General features: G+C 45.9%; 2 protein-coding genes across 3 annotated transcripts; both read right to left on the bottom strand.

Moving 5' to 3' along the window:
• Positions 1 to 729: 729 nt before the first annotated feature.
• LOC134641827 (transmembrane 4 L6 family member 5) lies at positions 730 to 10,957 on the bottom strand. Of its 2 annotated transcripts, none has more exons than XM_063494431.1 (6): positions 9,846 to 10,957; positions 8,784 to 8,917; positions 2,520 to 2,588; positions 2,219 to 2,373; positions 1,872 to 2,064; positions 730 to 1,776 (listed from the first exon to the last, which is right to left on the bottom strand). In XM_063494431.1, exons 2-6 carry the CDS (start codon positions 8,910 to 8,912, stop codon positions 1,756 to 1,758), a joined length of 567 nt encoding a protein of 188 aa, XP_063350501.1. In that variant the 5' UTR covers positions 8,913 to 8,917; positions 9,846 to 10,957; the 3' UTR covers positions 730 to 1,755. The 2 variants fall into 2 exon arrangements, with proteins under 2 accessions (XP_063350501.1, XP_063350500.1); XM_063494430.1 differs by having other exon boundaries at positions 8,784 to 8,977.
• Positions 10,958 to 13,061: 2,104 nt separating this feature from the next.
• rnf168 (ring finger protein 168) lies at positions 13,062 to 21,036 on the bottom strand. The gene is made up of 8 exons (XM_063494415.1): positions 20,594 to 21,036; positions 20,149 to 20,337; positions 19,439 to 19,637; positions 19,140 to 19,210; positions 17,666 to 17,821; positions 17,406 to 17,491; positions 16,350 to 16,419; positions 13,062 to 14,373 (listed from the first exon to the last, which is right to left on the bottom strand). The coding sequence occupies exons 2-8, from the start codon at positions 20,293 to 20,295 to the stop codon at positions 13,792 to 13,794; spliced, it is 1,311 nt and encodes a 436-aa protein (XP_063350485.1). The 5' UTR covers positions 20,296 to 20,337; positions 20,594 to 21,036; the 3' UTR covers positions 13,062 to 13,791.
• Between the last annotated feature and the right edge of the window lie 1,417 nt (positions 21,037 to 22,453).

Raw genomic sequence — 22,453 nt, forward strand, 5'->3', positions numbered from 1 at the left:
ACCAGAGTTCATACATAAGGCACACGGGATTATAAGGGACGCTGTCGATTTTTGAGAAAATCAAAGCATTTTAAGAGCGCCTTGTAGTGCGGAAAACACGGTAATAACGACGGCCCGCTAGCATGCTCTACCAAAAACTGTGCTTTGTTGTGTATCTGACGGACGAAAGCTAAACCAGTTCCACACCACTGAAGTTGCAGCATTTTTACAAACCAGTTCTGGTTCATCTGTTTCACTCAACGATCCGCTTTCGCCCTTCTCATTCTCCATCGCCGCCATGCTTTTTCCGCCCTGTGCGTATGAAAACAAAGGCACTGCGCGTTTTACCCATATTATATCACGATATTTCATTTTCTTACCATTGCCCAACATAATACCGGTATTACCGTGAAGGGTATGATATGGCGCAGCGCTAGTTTACACACTTGCCTAACAAGCAGAAGACCCCTGGTCCGTTTATGGGAGGAGACAAATCCAGTGGGGGAGGGGGGGGGGGGGGTGTCAGGAAGGGTACCCATGTCATTTCATTAATACTTGTGTGATGATTGATCAATCAGCCCTCTGCACCTGTTGGTGTCTCTGAGCCCTCCTGAGCTTCAGCTCATGTTGTCATGTCACGGTCTGTGGAGTGGACAGTAGTGGACCCAAAGACAGACAAACGAAACGTGGAAATGGTGTTGATTTGAACAGAAAACGTGTCTTTTATTATGGCCAAAAACATGAACCACACACGAAAAAGAGAAACTAATTGCAAAAACCTAAACTGGGAAAATAAATACATGAAAACCAGGAACACCAGGAAATATATATGAGACATCAGGAGCTTAACAGATGATCGGACGACCAGCAGAGGGAGACAGAGGGCGTAAATACACAGAAAGGTAATGATGGAACAGCCGACAGATGAACATGACGCCACAGGGGAAGCAAAATTAAACACACCGAACATGGAACACGGGACTGTCAAAATAAAACAGGAAATAGGCAGAGTAAGACACTCAGACTTAACAAGAGAACAGGGAAGTGACAATGGGAGACGAGACACGGATCAAACTACGGAACACATACAGCGGACACAACGGGCGGGAGGCATGACACTGAACACGAGGAGAACATGGGACCACAGTGGGGAAACAAGACACGTGGACACACACACACACACACACACACACTGCCTTCCATCGCTCATATTATCGCTGCAACTAAAACCAAAACATCTTTAACACTTAGTTTTATTTGGTTTTATGGATTATCACAAAAACATAAACAGCAAATGCTTCAGCCAATACCTTTTGATTAGCCTTGTCTGGTGCTTTCTTTGTGGTAGATCTTTATTCTGTATTCACTGAGATATTTGAATGCTAATCAAAATAAATAAATACAAAATTAAAAAAATAAAGTTTAATAAAATGATCAGTAAACAACATAATCAATAAAAATCAGAGTTTAACTTTGAAAACAAAAATCAATGATTTTGTTTTCTTTTTTTTAACCAAAAATTTAAATTTGTTGAAGCTCTTATTCAGCATGAGGATATTATTTTATTATTGATTATTTAGCTTAACTGGATGTTTAAATAGTTTTATTCAGGAAAATAAATAATTATTAAAAGGTACATGTACTGCAATCCTGCGTAAGGTCGAGGTATCTCAAGTTATTGATCTTCATGCTATTGATTATCTAAAGTGCATCAGTGAAAGACTTTTCATTTTAATTCTGTGTATCACAGTCGGAGCTCCCAGGATCGAACCCACGTCAAACTGAAACTGGACTGATCTGAAACATAGAAACACACGTGCGGCATGAATAAACTGCTACATCTGGAGCAGATGTTATAAATAGATGGTCCAAAGCTGTGTTCTCCCACAGACCTTGCTGTGGGAGAGGCCCTGGCCCAGAATCAGGCCAAGTATGGAGTTCAGGATGTTGGCCCCACAAAGGACCGACTGCAGTCCGCTCACAGTCCCCATCACACCGAACAGGACCAAGTTCCACTGGACCACCGAGCTGGGCTCCAAGCAGACCCCAGACCACAGAGTCCTGTTGAACAGGTATCCCGAGTGTCTAAGGAGAAAGGAAAATATCTGTCCAAGAGTACAAGGAAACATCTGTCTGAGGCTACAAAGAAAACATCTTTGACATTACTCCGAGTGTCTGGGGACAGAGAGACAGGAAACCACTGAAACCAGTTCTGAACATCTGTGTGAGTGTGTCTCACCGGCCTGGGAGGGGCTGCAGCGGGACCCCCCAGGTGGGACCAGAGGAGTCGTTGTAGAGGCAGAGGGGACCCTGAGACAGACCAGTGGCACTGACCAGGGAGCAGGAGGCAGCAGAGAGCAGACACAGGCAGGAGTAAAGCAGCTGGCACAACATCTGGAGAAGAGAGACGTGATATGACTGACAACATCTGGAGCAGCTCACACGTGTCAAAAAAATACAGATGTGGTTTCCAGATTTCACTCTGATAAAAAATATCTGTGATCAAAATCAGTGCGAGAGGGGGTGGAGCCTGAGGTCACCTGACTCCTGAACGCACAGCAGCCTCGGGTTCTGCTGCTCTGGACAAAGGCTCGAGCTCCAAGTAGAACCTGAAATCAGTTTAAAAATTCTAGTTAAACTGTTACACTTTGATTTCATTTTCTACTTTAACTTTGTTCAGGTCAAATCACAAAGAGAAACATAAAAACACATCATCAGTAAGAAAATTATACTGATGCAAATGTAACTGACAAGTCAATACAATGAGTCAAAGGTCCTAAAGGATTTAGAACCAAATAAATATTAAAATCCCAAAAGAAAAAATGCACTGTACCAGACCCAGCACACAGTTTGTATCGACAGTCACTGAGCAGGTAAAACCACAACCAGGAACACACAAAAAATCCTCAGTAAGCAACTTGTACTAAAACAAATTCAGCTATTTAAAATAACATGAATATGAATGATATGGCTGGATTGTCTCAGGGGCATCTTTACACAACCTGCACCTGGTGTGATAGACTCCAGCCTCTATGGATCTCAGAGCTTGTTCCTGTGCTGCTGTGATTAGTGCCTCTGTGCTGCTTTTCAGTCCAGCTTTGTCCAGCCACTGGTAGGACTTCTGGATATCAGTCACTTACTCTATCTGCTGGTGGTACATATCGTGCAGGGGCCTGTCCTTCCATGATGGTTCCTCCTCTTGCTCCTCTTCTTTCTCACGTTTCTGCTGCCTGAGGTGCTGACACTCACCAGTCCCCGCCCCCCTTCCTTCCGCTTAGCGTACAGCCTCAGGGTGCTGGACTTGGGGTGAAACCCTCCGTGCATGGTCAGGAGCTTCCTTGTCTTGATGTTAGTGGCTTCTATCTCCTCTTTTGGCCAGCTTATTATCCCAGCAGGGTACCTGATCACAGGCAGGGCGTAGGTGTTGATAGTCCTCAGGACCTGCCTGACCCTCTGCAGGTACTTGGTGGTTGCAGCTTTTCTAGCCGCTTCTTCATGGTTCCCATTTGCCTGTGGGATCTCCAGGTACTTGTAGCTGTCCTCGATGTCTACAATGCTGCCTTCTGGTAGTTCGATCCCCTCAGTTTGACTACCTTCGTCTAAAACTGCTCCGTGTCCACACTATCATTTTCAAAGAGTTGTTCATCCACATTGAAACGGCCGAAAACGCTTACGTTCCAGTACTGCGCATGCGCGTAAAGTAACACGATTCAACCTCCCTCATTTCTGTCTGCTGTTTTTTTACTTTGCGGTTCTTTGAAACGCCGCGGCAAAATGTCGAGGAAAAGCACCGAGTTTTTTAAATGGACTGACAATGAGGTGGAGTTGTTGCAGCGAGTAATATGAGAGTACAAAGTTGCAAAAGTGAGTGAGAATTAAAGAATTGGAAGAAAAGCTATCTGGAGCACGTACAGACTGATATTAACCTTTAATAGGGCTGTCAAAACTGAGAGCAAACAAAATGCTGTCCACCACCTTATTTGAATTGGTCACATGACTGCATCACATGACTAAAATGCGTCATGGTTTTACAAAGCCTCCATTTTCACAGTCCACACCGCAACGCGAAAACGGCGTTTTCAAACGTATCTGCTTTGGAGAGCATTTTCAAAAAGCTCAGTTTTCCTTGTGTGGACGGGAGGCCAAAACAGAGAGAAAAAGATGAAACCGTGTGGACATGGCCTCTTTGTCAGTGTAGGTGTGTGCGTGCGTGTGAGGATGTGTGTCTTGTGTTCAGCCTGAGGAAGTGTCCTTTCACCCAATTAAGCGAAGATCAACAGTCTCCAGCCTACGCAGGTGGCCTGGAGGGAACTGCTGAGAGAGTTAGGGAGTCTCGTTGTCGCTATCAGGGGAGAATTTGTTGTTGTTCTCGTCGGCATTGGTCTTCAAGCGTCCAGCTGCCGCTGATAAGCCAGGGCCAAACCAGCTCAGATCAGCAAGAACCCCGTTATCATGGTTCTGAATAGGTAGATGTCTTCGATGTCCTTGATAGACAGACCCACCAGGCACACGACGCCCCACTTCTGCTACTCATCCATCGTGTATCCAGCAGGGAACGTCCCTCCAGGACACTGGGGCTCTCTCGAACCCAGGCTCCTCGTAGAGAGTGTCAACTGCACTAAGGGACCAGTTGATCAAATCAACAGTCATAATTCTTCTTTACTTTTTAGAGAACAAGAACGAGACTGAGAGGATCTCTGAGGGTTAGAGTTAGACGAGACTAGACAAGGACATAGGAGCTAAGCAGGAAAGATAAGGGAGAGAGAGGGAGAGAGAGGCATCTGCCTCCCCCAAGAGTTGAAGTGGAAAAACACTTGGCCTCTATTGCTGTTCGCCACGTCCCATTGAGTTCCTGATGAGGGCTCTTAGGATCCTGTTGATCTGTTGTAGACAGGTCTAGGCATTCCAGGATCCAGGTGTGGGGCATTGAGTCGCAGGTTTTCTTGTAGTCCATCCAGGCAGTGCACAGGTTGGTCAGTCCGGTCTTGCAGTCTCGGCTGACTGTTCGGTCTACCAGTAGCTGGTGTTTTGCTCCTCTGGTATTCCTGCCAGTTCCTTTTTGTGTCCCGCTCATGTTGTGAGCCATGTGCCTGTTCATCTTAGCCGCTATGATGCCTGGCAGGAGCTGCCACGTGGTGCTGAGGCAGGTTATTGGCCGGTAGTTGGAGGGGATCGGTCCCTTCTGGGGGTCCTTGGGGATCAGGACTGTCCTGCCTTCAGTTAGCCATTCTGGGTGACTAGCTGCTGGTTCCCCAGCCCCAGGATGCAACAAAGACTCCGGTAAGGTAATGGGCAGCGGGCTGTGTGCTTATGTACTCCAGGACCGGTGCAATAACAGCAGATTATGGAGCACCTTATGGCGCATGTGCAATTTTCACTGTATATGTACAAATGACAATAAAGGGCTATTCTATTCTACATGGAGGAAGAGAATATCTCCTGCTCAGAAAACAAACAGAAGCTGAACATCCTAAAACCAAAGAACTCGTCATGGACTTCAGGAGGCACAGACGGGTCCACTCTCATTATAAATGGAGAACAGGTGGAATCTGTCTCCACCTTCAGGTTTCTGGGCACCCACATCTCGGCTGATCTCACCCGGACCCACAACAGCATCGGCCAGAAGGCCCAGCAGCGGCTGCACTTCCTCCGTGTCCTGAGGAAGAATAACCTGGACCAGGAGCTGCTAATGCTCCTCAGTGCAGAGCAAGCTTTCCTCCTGCCTGGTGTTTGGTACTCAGGGGCCACGACTGAGAGCAGGAAGGCTGCACAGAGGGTCATTAACACTCCCAAAAACATCATTGGCTGCCCTCTGACACCCCTGGAGGTCATCGCCTGATCCTCCTGTCTCAGGAAAACCAGGGCTATCACAGGTGACCACGCCCACCACCTGTTTGACCCATTGCCCTCCGGTCGGCGCCTCTGGTCAGTCAGGTCCCACACACTCACTAACAGCTTCTTCCCCAGGCCATTCGGACTGTTAACAAACACCATCTCAGCCATGGTCTGAGTGGCCCTGATCACTCAGACCACTCACACACAGACTCTACCCAGACCATGTCCTCTGCACTACTTCCAAGCGCTTTTGTTCTTCTAATCCAGAGGTTCCCAAACTTTTTTTGCTAGGCCCCCCTTTATTTTACAAGAAAAATGTTCGCGCCCACCCCCCCTCCACGCACACACACGCACGCACAAACACATCCTCCAACCACACACACCCATATTTTGCTCCATTGTGGTTTATTTCACACCTCAAACATTTAGTAAACAATTAAGCAAATACAAGTAATCTGCAATAAATTACAGGGAGTAAGAAAATAAACTACTGACTCTTTTACGCTGCGTCCGCACCTACACGGGTATTTTTGAAAACGCAGCTGTTTCGTCCACACGTAAACGGCGTTTCGAATCACCGAAAACGGAGATTTTTTTAAAACTCCTTTTTTGCGTTTACGTGTGGACGAGGAATACAGAGTTCGTCACGCAACGTCAAAGGTATGTGCCTTTTTTCACGTCACGCTGTGCGCCACGTTATTGTTTACATGAGATGAATTGCAGAATGGCAGATAGAGACAAAATACTGTTAATCTGACTGTCTGCAGGTTTTACACGCTTACATACACACACGCAGTTACTGTCCCTCCATTTAGAAAGGCAGAGGCGTCACGGTGTAATTATTTTACATGTAGTTGTTTTTTCCTGTGTAATAATATTCAACATTGCTATCAATACATTTTTGAAAAAATGTCTCTCTGTGCAAAATGGGTTCAAAAACATAAACAGCTGTGGGATACTGTTTGTCTGTGATTTAGACAGAGGAACAAATCATGGCAGGATCAGCCTGATATTATTTGTATCCCACTGTAGCTTTACTGTATAAAGAGCTAACATCTCCAAAATGTCAGGAGTAGTTAGTAGTTAGTCATTACATGTTTGTGAACTAAAAATCAAGAATGTGGGATCCTGTTTGTCCGTGATTTGAACAGCGCTGCTCCCGACAGGGGAAACTAATTCTGCAGGGGAGACCTACCTCGGCACTTGTGCAGGTGAAGCCAAAGGGAAGATTTGCTTCAGCATATTTTCTAGTCCTTGGCTTAGAATGAAGTTGGTTTGGAAACATATTCAGCGATGCTTCATCTCCTGCTTTGCGTTTCTGTGGGCGCCCTGTGCTAGCAGTGTCCAAGTGTTTGTTTGTTTTTTTTTCCCTTTTCATACCGCGCCCCCCCTGCAATGGCTCTGCGCCCCCCCTAGGGGGCGGGCCCCACACTTCGGGAAGCTCTGTTCTAACGTGTGCCTTTCTCTTGTTCTCTACATGTCTCTCATGTCTGATATTTGTCTCTGCTGTCTTACTATTTATATTTCATACCTGGACAGTTGGTGGGGAGCACCCACAGTTTCAATGTGTCTATTCTATTCCATATAAGCAAATAGATTAGCTCTGCAGTTTTGGTTGGTTTATTCTAAATTCAAGCTCCATTGGATGGAGCAAAGCTGCTCTCTCCAAATGTTCTTTTACTTGTTTAATAGCAACATTTTCAATAACCTTTGAACCCACAGGTAATACAGGTAATTGGTCTGTACCCAAAGTTAATTCTGTTCATCTGGACTGTACAGTGGGAGAAAAGTTTCATCATCATCAGGTGACTTCTTCAGTCTCAGCTGACTGCAGGTTTCCAACCTTATAAACAGGACATTTGTACAATGACTGAAACTAACCCACTGACAAACAATGGGCTGGGAGGTCTGTTAATAATCATTAATATGCAACTTTTCAATTCAATTTTATTTATATAGCACCAAATCACAACAACAGTCGCCTGAAGGTGCTTTATACTGTAAGGCATACAATACTATAAAGAAAACAGAAAAACAACAAAAATCATAATGAGCAAGCGCTTTGGAAAAACCTGCAGCAGAACCTGGTTCAGTGAGGGGGGGGCATCTGCCCCAAGCTGTGACTGAATCACTCAATGAAATATGGGAACGTATGGAACGCTGCTCTGAGGTCTAGCAGGACAAGCACAGAGATGAGTCCACTGTCAGAGGCCATAAGAAGATCATTTGTAACCTTCACTAAAGCTGTTTCTGTGCTGTGATGAGCTCTGAAACCTGACTGAAACTCTTCAAATAAGCCATTCCTCTGCAGATGATCTGTTAGCTGTTTGACAACTACTCTTTCAAGGATGTTTGATATGAAAGGAAGGTTGGAGATTGGCCTATAATTATTGAGCAGTCTTGTAGGATTGAGGTGTAGTAGACACACTGATCTTTTGGAGAAAGTCATTACTTAAGTTAACTGAGGAAGAAAGATTGGAGAAAGAGTCTAAAGAAGAATAAGCAGTCTACAGACTTCTGCTAAGGCAGCTCTGCGCAGTATTTACTTTTGAGGGAATAATATTATATTCTGTATATTTTCATGTTGTTTACTTTGTTCTTTTTAATCGTACTATGTGATTGTGACTATCACTTTATATTTTGCATCTAAATATCATGCCACACTTGACCTCTGATCTCACTTTAACATTTCACATCTGCCTTTGTTTCAGGTTGACCCCAATCGTTTCCTAGATGTGAAGGCACCAGAGTTTGAAGCTTAGTGTCAAAGACAACAGACATTTTATAAAAGCTGACCTTATTTAACTTTGAGGAAGAGATGAAAGGTCCAAAGTAAGGCGATATGTAGAATCCCTACTTTGGCCTACTGCTCTGAAGGTCACATACACAAACACACATGGATGAGGCATGTTAAAGTAGTGTATATATATTAAGTATAAGAACCAGTCCATGTATGCACACACACTCACCAGGAAGCCAGAGCCCCACAGTCCTGTGGCCCAGGTCGCCTCTCTAGTCACATGACCGTCCAACAGGAACTGGATCTTCAGCTCAGGAACCAGTAGCAGGATGTTGCACAGTATGCAGACAATCGCCATGGGAACTAGAGACACGCCCACACATCGCAGACACCTTGATACACACATCTAGATTTTTATAGAAACTGCACATGAAAACAGTCATGAGATTAACGCAGGCGAGTCTCTGAAGGTAAAAACACATCCTTCATAGTTTTATCATTTCTTCTAAACCAAATATCTAACATCCGACTCCTGTAATTTTAATCGCATTATCTGACTCTTCTAATATGACTCTGTAATCTTGCTAGCGTGATTACTCTAATCTGACTCCTCTAGTCTGACCCTGTATTCCAGTTCCTGTAATTTGCCGTAATACGCCTCCTGTGATCTGACCCATATAATCTGGTTCTATAATCTCTTTCAATATGACTCCTGTAATTTGACTTTTGTGATCCGGTTCCTGTAAAATGAGTCCTCATTTCAGATTCCTGTTATTGGATTCCTCTAATTATGCTGTGATGTGACTCATTTAATCTGGTTCTTTATAAACTTATTCATATTTATAAACTTACAAAATCATCCTTGAAATGTCATTGAAATAATCACATTCATATTTCTGTCAATATCAGTAAAGTCATACTGAATTTATTGAATAATCATTATTAACAATACAAACGTTTAAAGATGTCAGATAAAAACATTGATTCAGTCATACAGATTAATAATCACTCATTCTTCAATCCTTTAAATCACTAAATAATAATATAATTACAAAACCGTGTTATCATGTATCATTCAGGTCAAACTACAAATCTCATCAAAGTAAAAGCATGAATAAAGGCTCCTTCTATTTGCACTTTTATGTTGAAATTATTAAACCCATTTACAAATATAATTTCTCAGTTTTTAGTTTATTTATCACGTGTAAGATGATTTTTTAAATCTGTGACAGTACACAGACTTTGAGCAACAGTCATATGTTTCTATTAATAATAGCAGAAGTCGACTCACCGGGAAGGCTGACTGACGATCCACTTCAGACTCTGAGGAACAACCACAAATATCTATCAGCACATGCACCAGGACACGCCTCCCGCTATTACGCACGCAGGAAGTCCAAAAGATGGAAACTTCCCCTCAACAGGACCGGCTTGGTATCAAACTGGAAAAACAGAAATAAACAGGATAAAATCGGACCTACAAACACACACACAATGCGACGCAGCAGCTGGTGATTCTGCTTCTGTAGCTCAACACGAGGAGGGAGGTTTTTCAGCCTGCTCGCTGGATTTTTCAGGGTGAATTCCTATTGGTCGATTCTGTCACCACTGATCGTGACTGGTCAGCCGGATGGCATAAAGGTAAAACATGACTGGTCCCGATTACATCGAGGCCTCGGAAGACACAATATATTAGAAGTTAATTATTTGGAGGCTTTGGTGCATTTGTAGACTGAACTAAGTTCACAGCTCCAGAGGCTGGACTGAGAAAGACCTCCTAACAGTCAGGAGGTCAGAGGTCACAGGCCACTCAAAGATCAAATCAGTGCCTGTTCAGCTCAATGTTTCTGCTGCTTTTCTCTGTAATCAAATCAAAGAGTTTTATTGTCACAGCACATGTGAGTGAAATTCTCGTGTGCCAGCTTCACGAGCAACAGAGCTGCAAAATGCAAGAAACAACCAAATCTAAGAGCAGGAATGTGAGGATGATGAGATGTATGCACGTTACTAGATATGTATACTCATTCATCTGTGTTGGTACAGACAGCAGCTGATCAGCTCTCAGCCCACAGTGGACAGTCGAGCTCATACTAAATACTTCAGAGAGAGCGCCCGAGCTCATGTGAGTGAAAAAGAAAAATCTCAGTGAGACATCAGTTTCTCTGCCACCTGTACGTCAAAGAGGCCACGCCCCTAATGCTACAAACTTTAAAGCTTAAACAGGTAAGATACAAAAACATCCTCTTCTGATTCTGATGAACTGGAGTAAACTTTGGTCCACAGCAGCGTCTCCTTTGGAGTTTTTGAGTCGCAGTCCGAGGAACCTAAACGGCGAGCCGAGGCACCCGTGTCGAAGCATCCTCATGTGGGCGATTGTGGCTTAAGAGTTGGGAGTTCGTCTTGTAATCGGAAGGTTGCCGGTTCGAGCCCCGGCTTGGACAGTCTCGGTCGTTGTGTCCTTGGGCAAGACGCTTCACCCGTTGCCTACTGGTGGTGGTCAGAGGGCCCGGCACCCTCGCCTCTGTCAGTGCACCCCAGGGTGGCTGTGGCTACAGTGTAGCTTGCCATCACCAGTGTGTGAATGTGTGTGTGAATGGGTGGATGACTGGATGTGTAAAGCGCTTTGGGGTCCTTAGGGACTAGTAAAGCGTTATACAAATACAGGCCATTTACCATCAATCAGGCCTGATGTGGTCGACTTCCTCACATTTTCTCATGGAGCTCATTAGGTCACACAGCGGAAACCATGACTCCTCGGGGATGTTGACATCAGTCACCAAGGTCACATGACCGCAGAGAAACCGCAGAAAGCCGTGTGGCGATGTAACTTCCTGTTAGACCATACGCAGTGACCTGGTTTCTGACCCCGAGTCTCTGACCTGCTGATGCTTCCTGTTCCTCAGTCTGAGGTCATGTCAAGTCAAGTCAAAGTTTATTTATATAGCACATTTAAAAGACTAGTGTACATCAAAGTGCTTCACAATAAAACTGCAATGCGGGCAGAACAAATAGTACAATTATACTTAAAATTGCATTTACATGGTGTAGTGCAGGCTGAATGAAAGTCACACTAATTGTTTTCAAAAGTTAAACAAGTGTGTTTTTAAACGAGATTTGAACGATTGAATTGATTCCGATGTACAGATTTCGACTGGGAGATTATTCCAGAGTCTAGGGGCAGCGATGGCAAAAGCACGGTCCCCTCTGGTTTTTAGGAGCAGTTGGCTGGAGGATCTTAGTGCTCTCTTTGGGTTGTACAGATCAAGCAGATCAGTTAGGTAGCTAGGGGCCAGGTTATTTAGAATTTTAAAAGTGAGCAGAAGGATTTTGAAATCAATGCGATATTTGATGGGAAGCCAGTGTAGTTTAGCGAGGACAGGGGTGATCTGCTCATGCCTTCTGGTGCTGGTTAAATGGTAAATGGCCTGCATTTGTATAGCGCTTTACTTAGTCCCTGAGGACCCCAAAGTGCTTTACACTATATTCAGTCATCCACACATTGGTGATGGCAAGCTACATTGTAGCCACAGCCACCCTGGGGCGCACTGACAGAGGCGAGGCTGCCGGACACTGGCGCCACCGGGCCCTCTGACCACCACCAGTAGGCAACAGGTGAAGTGTCTTGCCCAAGGACACAACGACCGAGACTGTCCGAGCCGGGGCTCGAACCGGCGTAATTGATAAAAGCTGGTTTTTGCACAGTGGATACTTGCTTGTTTAATTTAAAAGAACTATCCATGAGCACTCCGAGGTTTCTGGCAGAATGAGAAAGGTGGTTGGCGAAAGATCCCATTGTATCAGTTAGCTGGCCCAGGGGAACGTGGCTATCAAAAACAACAATTTCTGTTTTGCTTTCATTTAAGAAAAGAGAATTCTGGGACAGCCAGTCTTTAACCTCCTGCAGACATTCAAACAAAGGCGAGAATGTGGACGGGACATCCAAATTTAGAGGAAGGTACATTTGGATATCATCTGCGTAGCAGTGATAGAAGTTATGTGACTGACCTCGTACCATCATTTAACCACAAAACCATCTAAAGGGTTCAAAAGTTTTAAAAAGCTTAAGTGTGATCTGTGTTTCTCTGGTTTTCCAGCCAATCAGGACACAGTGCCTCAGTCGCTTTGTAATGTCTAACGTTTACCTGGATTTTTTATTCTTCTACCTGTGGTCTCACCTGTGGGAGCAGCCATCAGACCCACATCCTCGCTCTGACTGCTGGATCGTTTCACACGGTTTTCGTTTATTCATGTATTTAATGTCAGTGTTTAATATGTTAGACACACACACACACACACACACACACACAGCTGTATGTGCAGATCTACATAGAATTAACTCCACTGTGAGACCCGTGTGATGTCATAGAGAGGCTCCACCGATAATCGTCACATCATCTTGTAAGTGGAAGGTCAGTGGTTTGAACCCTGGGTGTCTGTCTGCCGAAGTTCCTTTGAACAAAACAGTGAATGGGGAGTTGCTCGTTCGTTAGTGTTAGAAAACAGGAAATAATGATGTCGATGGTTTATTTCTCAGAAAAACAAATGACAAACAGGTTGAAACGGCAGCCTCTTTAACCCCTCCCACTGTATGGCGCGGCCATGTGCCGCTTAAACGGGTGAGTGCTGCATTCAGGTGACCCTGGGACAAACAGAAACTCCCACTTTCAACATTCAAACCATAAAAATAAATCAGATGTAGCGTCACATGACCCACTGCAGTCAGCATGCATCGTATCCCACAATTCCTCACATTCTATCATGTGACACCAGCGACATCAGCAACAACACTAAGGAGACACATTCACACACCACCTGACAAATCATCAACACGTTAACCAGATGTGGACGGGGCTCTGGGCGGAGTCACAGAAGCTGGGGCCGGAAATATAATGGTGACTCAGTGTCACCTGGCAAACGGGTAAAAATAACCTGACGGCACTGAGTCCTCGCCAGCGCTTCCACCAATGAGAAAGAAGCATTCCAGCTGAATGACGTGAGAGGCATGAAGTCATTCTCCAGCAGAACTTTTCAAAGTAAAACACATGAACTCAGTGGACGTTCACTGCCATCAAATCTGTGGACCGCCGTGCGCTCACCATGACGACTCACAGGTAAGAGGCAGCGGCGTGTCCACAAACTTCTGGTCAGGATGTGTTTTAAAGTAACAACAGCGCTCAGGTTGACAGCTCAATTTATTCATGCTCCTGCAGGAAGGGGGGGAGGAGGAAGAGGACACCTCAGCTGCTGAGGGTGGAGAACATCTCAGTCAGAAGAGTCTGTTTGCTCCCCTTCCCTGAGGAGGAGGAGGAGGAGGAGGCAGAGGGCTTGGCGGTGCAGTTCTTTGGTGTTCTCCTGGAGGGTCTTCCTGGCATGATGGAAGTGCGGTCCTCCTCTTCCTCGACTCGTCGGTGTAGGCGGAGCTGGTAGGCGTCTGTGGAGCCTTTGCTTCTGTCAGTGGCACGCCGTTTCTCCTCCTGGTCGAGCTGCTTCTGCAGGATGAAAGCGAGCCGTCGGTCCTCCTCCTCCTGCCTCCTCCTCTCCTGTAGCTCCTGTTCGGCCGCTTCCAGCAAGGAGAAGGAAGAGGAGCCAAGGAAATGGGCAGAGACTCGCTTGGTGTCTGCTGTCGCCTCCTCTGTGGCCTCCAGCTCCGAGCTCTTCCTCTTCACTGATGAACATCCTCCGTCTCTGATTGCCTGACTCCCTGGTTGACGCTCGGCCACCTCCTCGGGTGGGCGGAGCTCGGTCTCAGGCCCATAATAATCCAGCTGAGGTGGTCTTCGTTCTGCCGGTAGCGCTGCCTCTGAAATGAGGATGTTCTCCTGAAACAGGAAGTCACAGACATGCCGTCACTGCCACACTCACATGTAGATCCTGTTCACTGAACATAAAACGCACGGTGGTGTTTTTGTGTAGCCATTTTATTAAAAACTTGGATAATGTCTTATTTCAGTGTAATCTTCACAAGCTTTATCCAAAGCACTCTCTGTTCACTCACTAATTATACTCACAGTTAGTGCTATCGATTATTTTAGTAATCGAGTAATCTATCATTTACTCCATTAACCGAGTAATGGGATAAAGCTACTTTATTTAGTGAGTAATAATAAATATTCAAAAGAGAGAAAACTGAATAAAACATTTGTCAAAACAACAACAAAAGTCTTTGATTGTATTTATGTGCCATATTTCTGACTTCAACCCGCTGGTGGGCAGCTCTGAACACCACATCCAGAACACCCTGGATTTTGTTGAGAAGGTGAGAGATGTCATCATGGAGGCAGATGAAACCATGGTCTCGTACGACGTTACATCTCTCTTCACTTGCATCCCAGTCACTGAAGCGTTGGAGGTAGTCCGTAAGAGATTACAGGATGACCCCAACCTCAGCAGCAGGACCGCTCTCAGCATCGACCAAGTGCGTTTGAACTGTGTCTACTTCACATACAAGGGTCAGTTCTACAGGCAGAAACATGGGTGTGCCATGGGCTCCCCAGTTTCACCCATCGTGGCCAATTTGTACATGGAAGAAGTGGAAAAGAGGGCTTCGCTATCCTACCCTGGAACACCACCAAGCCATTGGTTCAGATATGTGGATGACACCTGGGTGAAAATCAAATCTCAGGACGTACTACAATTCACGGATCACATTAACTCGGTGGACCGACACATCAAATTCACCAGGGAGGATATGAAAAGTGGCAGGTTAGCCTTCTTAGACTGTGAGATTTCCATCAGTAATGGGGGACATCTAAAAGCTGACGTGTACCGTAAACCTACACATACGGATCAGTATCTAAGGTTTGACTCTCATCATCCACTGGAGCACAAACTGGGTGTCATCAGGACGCTACAACACAGAGCGAACACCATCCCCACTGACACAGCAGCCAGGGAGGCAGAAGAACATCACATCAAGAAGGCCCATCGGGGAAACCAAACAACCTCTGGCTACAACACAGAAGAGCTACCTCGTCAGGCCAGGACTCTGCAGTCTATTTACACCTACAGGCCAGTGGACACTCTTTCAATGATGAGGATGTACACATCCTGGACAGGGAGGAACGCTGGTTTGTGCGCGGAGTCAAGGAGGCCATTTACGTGAAAAGGGAAAGACCATCAAGGAGGGGGCCTAAGGGTACATCTGTCACCATCTTACAATGCTGTGATTGCAGCCATTCCCCAACTCTCTGTGAATGGGACTCATGGTCTTTGATCAATGGTCATGAGAATTTGCATAATTATGAAGGAACTGACCTCACAGCCCATTGTTCCTTCAGTGGTGCTAGCGTCAGTTATTGTGCAAATGTACTGTTTATAAGATTGAGACCTGGAGTCAGCTGAGACTGAAGAAGTCACCTGATGATGATGAAACGTTTCTTAAATGAAAATGAAAAAAGATTCTTAGAAAAATATATAAATAATCTCCAGTACAGACAAAGTCAAATAAAATAAGATAAAAACATGAACCTTTACTGGAAGGAGGCGGGTTTCAGTGCTGCTGAAAACAGCTGTAATGATGGTGCAGACATTAATATTAATAATAATTCAGTGTCCAACCTCACCCTCAGGTCAGAGTGTAACTGGCTTGTGTACATCTTTACTGGTTTGTGAAAAAAGCTTTTATTTTTATATTTTCAAACTCCAACCGATTTCTTCCTGTTTTCCTTCCCACTTTTTCTGTTTTCTTGTATTGTTGTAGGATCTTTGACTTACAATATAAAGCACCTCGAGGCGACGGCTGTTGTGATTTGGCGTTATATAAATAACACTGAATTGAATAGAAGTTCAAACTCACCTTGTTGGACACAAGGCTGGAAGCGGAGCTACAGGTGGAGCTGGGCGGAGCCACTCGGGGGCACAGGAACCTGAAACAACAAATAGAGATGTGTGGGTCATACAGATGGCATTCCCGACACAGCGAGTCGTTTGTCCACGGTGTGAGGAGGCACTTCCTGCTCAGTGATTTTAATTTCAGTTTGACGTACTTTCAAGATGGCGCTGAAGCGACGGCGGCCTTTCGTCTATTCGAGAGCAAAGCCGCTGGCACTAAATACAAAGGCACAGACCGGCATGCGACACAGCATCCCGGCCAAGCTACAGAGGCCACGAGACTGAAGCTGAAAGTGAGGAAAGCGGATCACCGGAGGCGATTCAAACCATCAATCCCGACAGTGATAATGGGCGACGTGAACTCGCTACAGAACAAGATGACAAACTGTCTGCTCTGAACAACCATCCAATCTACCGTGAGTGCAGCTGCCTATGAGGAAATACACACAGCAAGACTGCAGACACAACACCCCGAGGCCTTCATTATTATATGTGGAGACCCTAACCATGTCACACTGGACTCTGTTGGTGAACTGTCCCACACGGAGAAACAGGACAACTGACCTACTGTATGCTAATGTGACAGATGCATACAAAGCCACCCCCTCCCCCCACTAGGGAAGTCAGACCACAACCTGAAGAAGGCAAACGAACTAAAAACGTCTTCAACAGGTTTGACCAGCACACAACCCCCCAACCCTCACCCTTATTACAAAGCCCTCCCCCTACTATCCTACCCCCCCCCCCCCCCGGTCACTTCAAGGCCACTTTAAATCTGAATTATAAATTGTAGAGTTAGACTGTTATTGATCCTTTTTAGCTTAAGTGTATATTTATTTCTTACTCTTCCTATTTTTATTGTTTTTTGCACTGAATGGAACTGGAACCTCGCCGTCTCTTCTCTCTATATACTGTACTGTATATAGCAGAGATGACAATAAAGTTTACTTTGACACACTCCAGGTCATGTGACTCTAACCAGTCTTCCTCAATGACCTTGATCTTTAAAACAGTCGCTTACTTCTCGATGTGTCCCACAGAGGCCGCCTTCTTCTTCTTCAGTGGTGTCACAGCAACATGACCCGTGTCCTCGAGAGGAGGAGGGTTCTGCCGAGGAGGGAAAGAGAGGGCGATAAATTTCCTCAGAGAAAGAATCCACCAACTGATCACTGGTTAACAAGCCGAGACACTTCAGAGTTTCTGATTTTTAATCAAATATTGGGGATTTTCTGTGAGGCATCTGTATCTATAAGCCTCTCCCAGTGTGGACCAATCACTGACCAGCTGATCACTGAGCAGTCTGGCCAGCCGCTCGTCTTCGTCCCTCCTCTTCCTCTCATCCCGCAGCAGCTGCTCTTCCTCAGCCAGCAGCCTCTGGATGTACTCCTCACTGGCCTTCCTCTCCTCCTCCTGCAGCTCCCGCTTCTCCTCGGTCAGCTGAGAGAGGACAGACACACCTGAGATTTACCTGAATGACCAAAGTGTATTCATCAGGAGGTCTGATGAGGACTGACCCTTACACCCATCAGTATCTAATCGGCATCCTCTTTGGGTCAGATGACACACAAACCACAGGCCATCATCACAACAGATCTCGTACACATTATAAGGAAATTCCAGGACCTTTTCAGACCTTTAGGCCGAGACATCAGAGAGTGAGAGCACAGCCATGTGAAAGTCAGTGACACACACACACACACACACACACACACACACACACACACACACACACACACACACACACACACACACACACACACAGAGGAGAATATGGATTCTTATTACACAAATGTGTTTAACCCACTGGAGGGTGCTACTGCAGGCTGAGAGCTTCAGTCACAGGTGAGAATAACTACAAATGTGTTATGGCCACACCCACCAATGGCTGAGCGGTCAGCTTTCACTCATCCTGCAAAAACAGCATTTATGGTGAAAGATCGTTTCTGAAGTTGCTAAATTTAATCTTGTTTTTCCTCATTTGAACCAAGATTTGAAGTATTTAAGTTTTATTAATTTTATCAGTGATTTAGATCATTTATTACAGATTGTAAAGTAAAAGTACACATTAGCATAAACTCATAAACAAAGGTACACAATGACGCATCTTAATAACTTAAATTATTACCAAGGATGAACATTATGAGCAGCCTGTGAATAAGATGTCTGACCACATAAGCTCACACTGCAAAAACAACAGCAGCAGCGATGATGCTGGCAGGGTTTAACGTGGAGGCGGAGTCTGTTTATACCACCAAGCATAAAGAGGCGGAGCCTTACTGAGACTGAAGGCAGCTATCCTATCACATGTGGAAGCAAACAGGGGTGAATCTAAAGGGGGGCATGGGGTGTATTGCAGCTGCAGCCCTACTCACAGCTGTTATGAAACACATTTAAAAAAATAATTGTAAAAGTAGAACAGTCACAGGGTTTTATCTCCTCGCCATCAAACCTGTAGCCCCTCATCAGCGTCCCCTGCTGCCCTGCACAGCAGCAACGCGCCCACTTCTCCACACATGTGGACGCACACTGCCAGCTCTGACCCGGCTCATCAGCAGTAATTATTCGTCTCTTCACTACCTACAGTTCCCTAAATATTTACTGATCAGCTCTGGCCCACATTAGAGCAGCCTTGACGTCACAATGCCTGTAAACAGCCAGGTGTGCCGCATTAGTCCCTGGTTCTTGTGTAACACTGAGGCTGCTGCACATCCTCACACATCCAGAGCAAAAGACTGTGTGTGTGTCTTGAACTCACTTTGGTGATCTGGTCCTCGTACTCTTGCCTCAGCTCTCCAGGTTCACTAACTCTGCGGAAACACACCAATGCTGCCCACGCGCGCGCACACACACAGACACACACACACACAGAGCAGGTTCAACATCACATTGACCTATAAGAAAGCAGCTCTGCATAGTTCACATTTCAGAGTAATCCTTCTACTTCTGAGCTTCCGTCAAACATGCTGTTTGCCCCTCACCCTTTACAAAAGCAGTACCTTTTCTGATTGGCTGCCCCTCACAAACAGCAGTTTTGAGCCAAAGACTCCGCGTTACCTGAGTGGGGGTCCTCAGCCTCACCCTGCCCGCTGAGGCGATGCTCGCACTGTCGGGGGAAGCAGGTTTGGATCCGCCTCCACAGTGTCTCGTTCACTAGCGTGTTGTTCCTGCTGTGTAACCTAGCCCAGGTGGAAACCCTCTTCCTGCACATGGGACAGCACAGCGTGGCTTTATCCACCGACTCCAGGAAGCACACCTGCACAGGTACACACAGTCAGGCCTAGTTCTGCCGGAGCGCCCTGAGGAGAAGTCATATGACTGTAATGTGTGAGGTCAGGCTGAAGGTGCTGGCATCCAGCAGACCTTTGACCTCTGACATGAAGATCAGCTCTGGAGGCTAAACGCCATCAGAGTCACTGATTGGCTGACTTGTCTATGGGATCAGGCCATTTAATTGGCTGCTGCTGGCCTGTTCAGGTTAGAATGCAGGTGTGTGACTGGTGGAACTGAAGCAGAAGGAGCTGAAGCTCTCACCGGGTCAGTTATAATTCACTTTATTTAAAACCACGTCTTCAGTCACAGGAAATGAATAAGCCTGATGATGTCATTCAAGGACAAAACGGAAACACACACACACAAAAAAGGTCCTGACTACTGCGGCACACGCACGCACACACACCCCCTAACCTGTCTGTGCACACACCTGCTGGTCATGCCGGTAACTTAACACACCTGAGCTACACGCACTCATTGGTTGTGTGTGTTACCTTGCAGAAGGTGTGTGTGCAGGGCAGTGTGACGGGCTCCATGAAGATCTCGAGGCAGACGGGACACAGACAGTCTTCTTTGGACAGCGTAGTCTCCTGGCCCCGCCCCCCTACGTCCGAGCCCTCAACCTCTGACACCGGAGACATCTTCCTCCTCCTCTTAGACGTTACAGCTCAGCAAGGAAGGACCTAAACAAAGAGGAACTCAATGAGACAGGTAGTGCTGTATTTCCTCTCTCCAGGATTGAGCTGTCAAAGGAAACGTACTCGATTACGTGCTCAATACTCCCCCCTGTGGAAGCTAGAGCCCGCTGCTGACCTCTGACCCCAAGGTCCGCGAGCCAGTAAACAATCCATTCCTACAACAGCACCTAACGGGGTCAAAGTTCAGCTAGCTCAGGTGTCTGTGTTTCGGAAGTATGCCGTCACGGTTACTTGGACTCACCTGAGCAGCCGGGCCGTTTAAAGCTTCCGTTGATGCTGACGTTAGCTTCGTGTTATGTCCGAACTAGCAGCGGTTCGTTGGCGGATTAAACCGCGGAAAAAACACCGCCAAATTTCTTTTTTCACACCGGAAACAAACGGGGCTCATGGGAAACTGCCACGCTTTACCTGAGACCAACGGCTGCACGAAGACTGTCTGAGTTTGCCGGAGTTTAACCGACTTTAGTGCAGCTAATCGGCTAGCACTGAACACCCGCGTGAACAGACTGTTGGCACAATGCGCATGCGCTTTGGACCAAAACAATTTCCCCTCCCTCTCTCTCGTCGCTCTCGTCTTGTTCTTCTTCGTGGATTAACCCAATTTTCACGGAGCGCCCCCTGCTGTTCACAGCTCTACAAGCTCAGCGGTTTACTGTAAATAACGTACACAAACCAGAGATACCGCAGCAAACCCATAGTAGAATAGCCTTTTTTGTCATTGTACATGTAGATCAAGTGTGGGTGCTCCACACCGACTGTGCGTGGAATAAAAATATAATAAGTAAGACATCAGGAATAAATTACAGACAAGAGGAGTGTTTGTTTACAGTTTGAATGGCCCAGGTGAAGAAGCTGTTTGTGAGTCTGCAGGTGTGGGACCTGACTGACCTGAGTGCCGTCAGGTGGTGAGCAGGGTGCGAGGGGTCAGCTGTGATGGACCTGGCGATGATCCCAAGGGGTGTCAGAGGGCAGCCATTAATTGTTTTGGGCAGTGTTCAGTACTAAAACCACACAAGTATTGCAGTTAATGATACTTCAGATGTTAAGTAGTAAATCTACTCCCACCACTGCTGTAAAGACGAGTTGCTGAAATGCAGGAGCCAGTCAGACTTTCTGTCTGGGTCTATGGCTGGTTAATGAGCTCGGAGTGGAAGATTGCTGCCACTCCTCCTCCTCAGCCTGTGTTTCGAGGATTCTGACAGTTAGAATGACTCGGGGGTGTTGATTAAATGACACAAACATAGCCATCCTGCCCTCTGTAAGGCAGAATATTCTTTTTACTCCTTCATCATTGAATCTGTCCTTACTTTCTCTGTTACCACCTGGTACGCTGCTGCCTCTGCCAAGGACTGAGGCAGAGTGCAGCGTGTTAGACGCTCCTCCGAGAAGATGATTGGCTGCAATCCCTACAACACCTGAACAGGAAACTGAGGCTACAGTTCCCAGACTCACCAAAATTGGACCACAAAATGAAAAATGTTTTCCGATCTGATCATGATTTCTGCAGCAAAATTTAAATGTTTGGTGTAAAGATGAAAGTATGGATCCACCCTGCCTGTACCAGTGCTCAGACTGCTGCTGATGTGATGGTGTAGGGCAGATTTTCAGTACCAGCTGAACATTGTTTAACTCCACAGCCTACCTGAGTGTTATTGCTGACCATGTCTGTGGGTTTATGACCACAGTATACCATCTTCTGATGCTGCTTTCCACACCATCACACAGCTCATCTCAAACTGGTTTTTTGACTATGACAGTGAGGTCAGTGCACTCAGCCTCCACAGCCACAGTCCTGTGAATGTTCAGCAGTGGACTAAAGGTTCTAGATGCAGTCTCCATAGCGCTGCACATGTTCTTCTTCAGATATGTTGAAATGTAGGTACTAACTGCTGCAGAGACATGTCCACACTGATCTGTCTCCCCTTTATTTATTTTCAGCGTCTGCATCCTGTCAGCTGATCTTTACCTATAAACATTAAATCAAAAGGTCAAATCTGAGCTTCATCATTTGTCTCTCATTACTGAGCTTCATCTACTAATGAAAATGAAAGCTAGATAAATGTCTGATTAAAGCTGGTCTCTCTTCTGATGTTTGTAGATC

This window comes from Pelmatolapia mariae, linkage group LG14, assembly GCF_036321145.2.
Source record: "Pelmatolapia mariae isolate MD_Pm_ZW linkage group LG14, Pm_UMD_F_2, whole genome shotgun sequence".
In the NCBI taxonomy this organism is placed as follows: domain Eukaryota; kingdom Metazoa; phylum Chordata; class Actinopteri; order Cichliformes; family Cichlidae; genus Pelmatolapia; species Pelmatolapia mariae.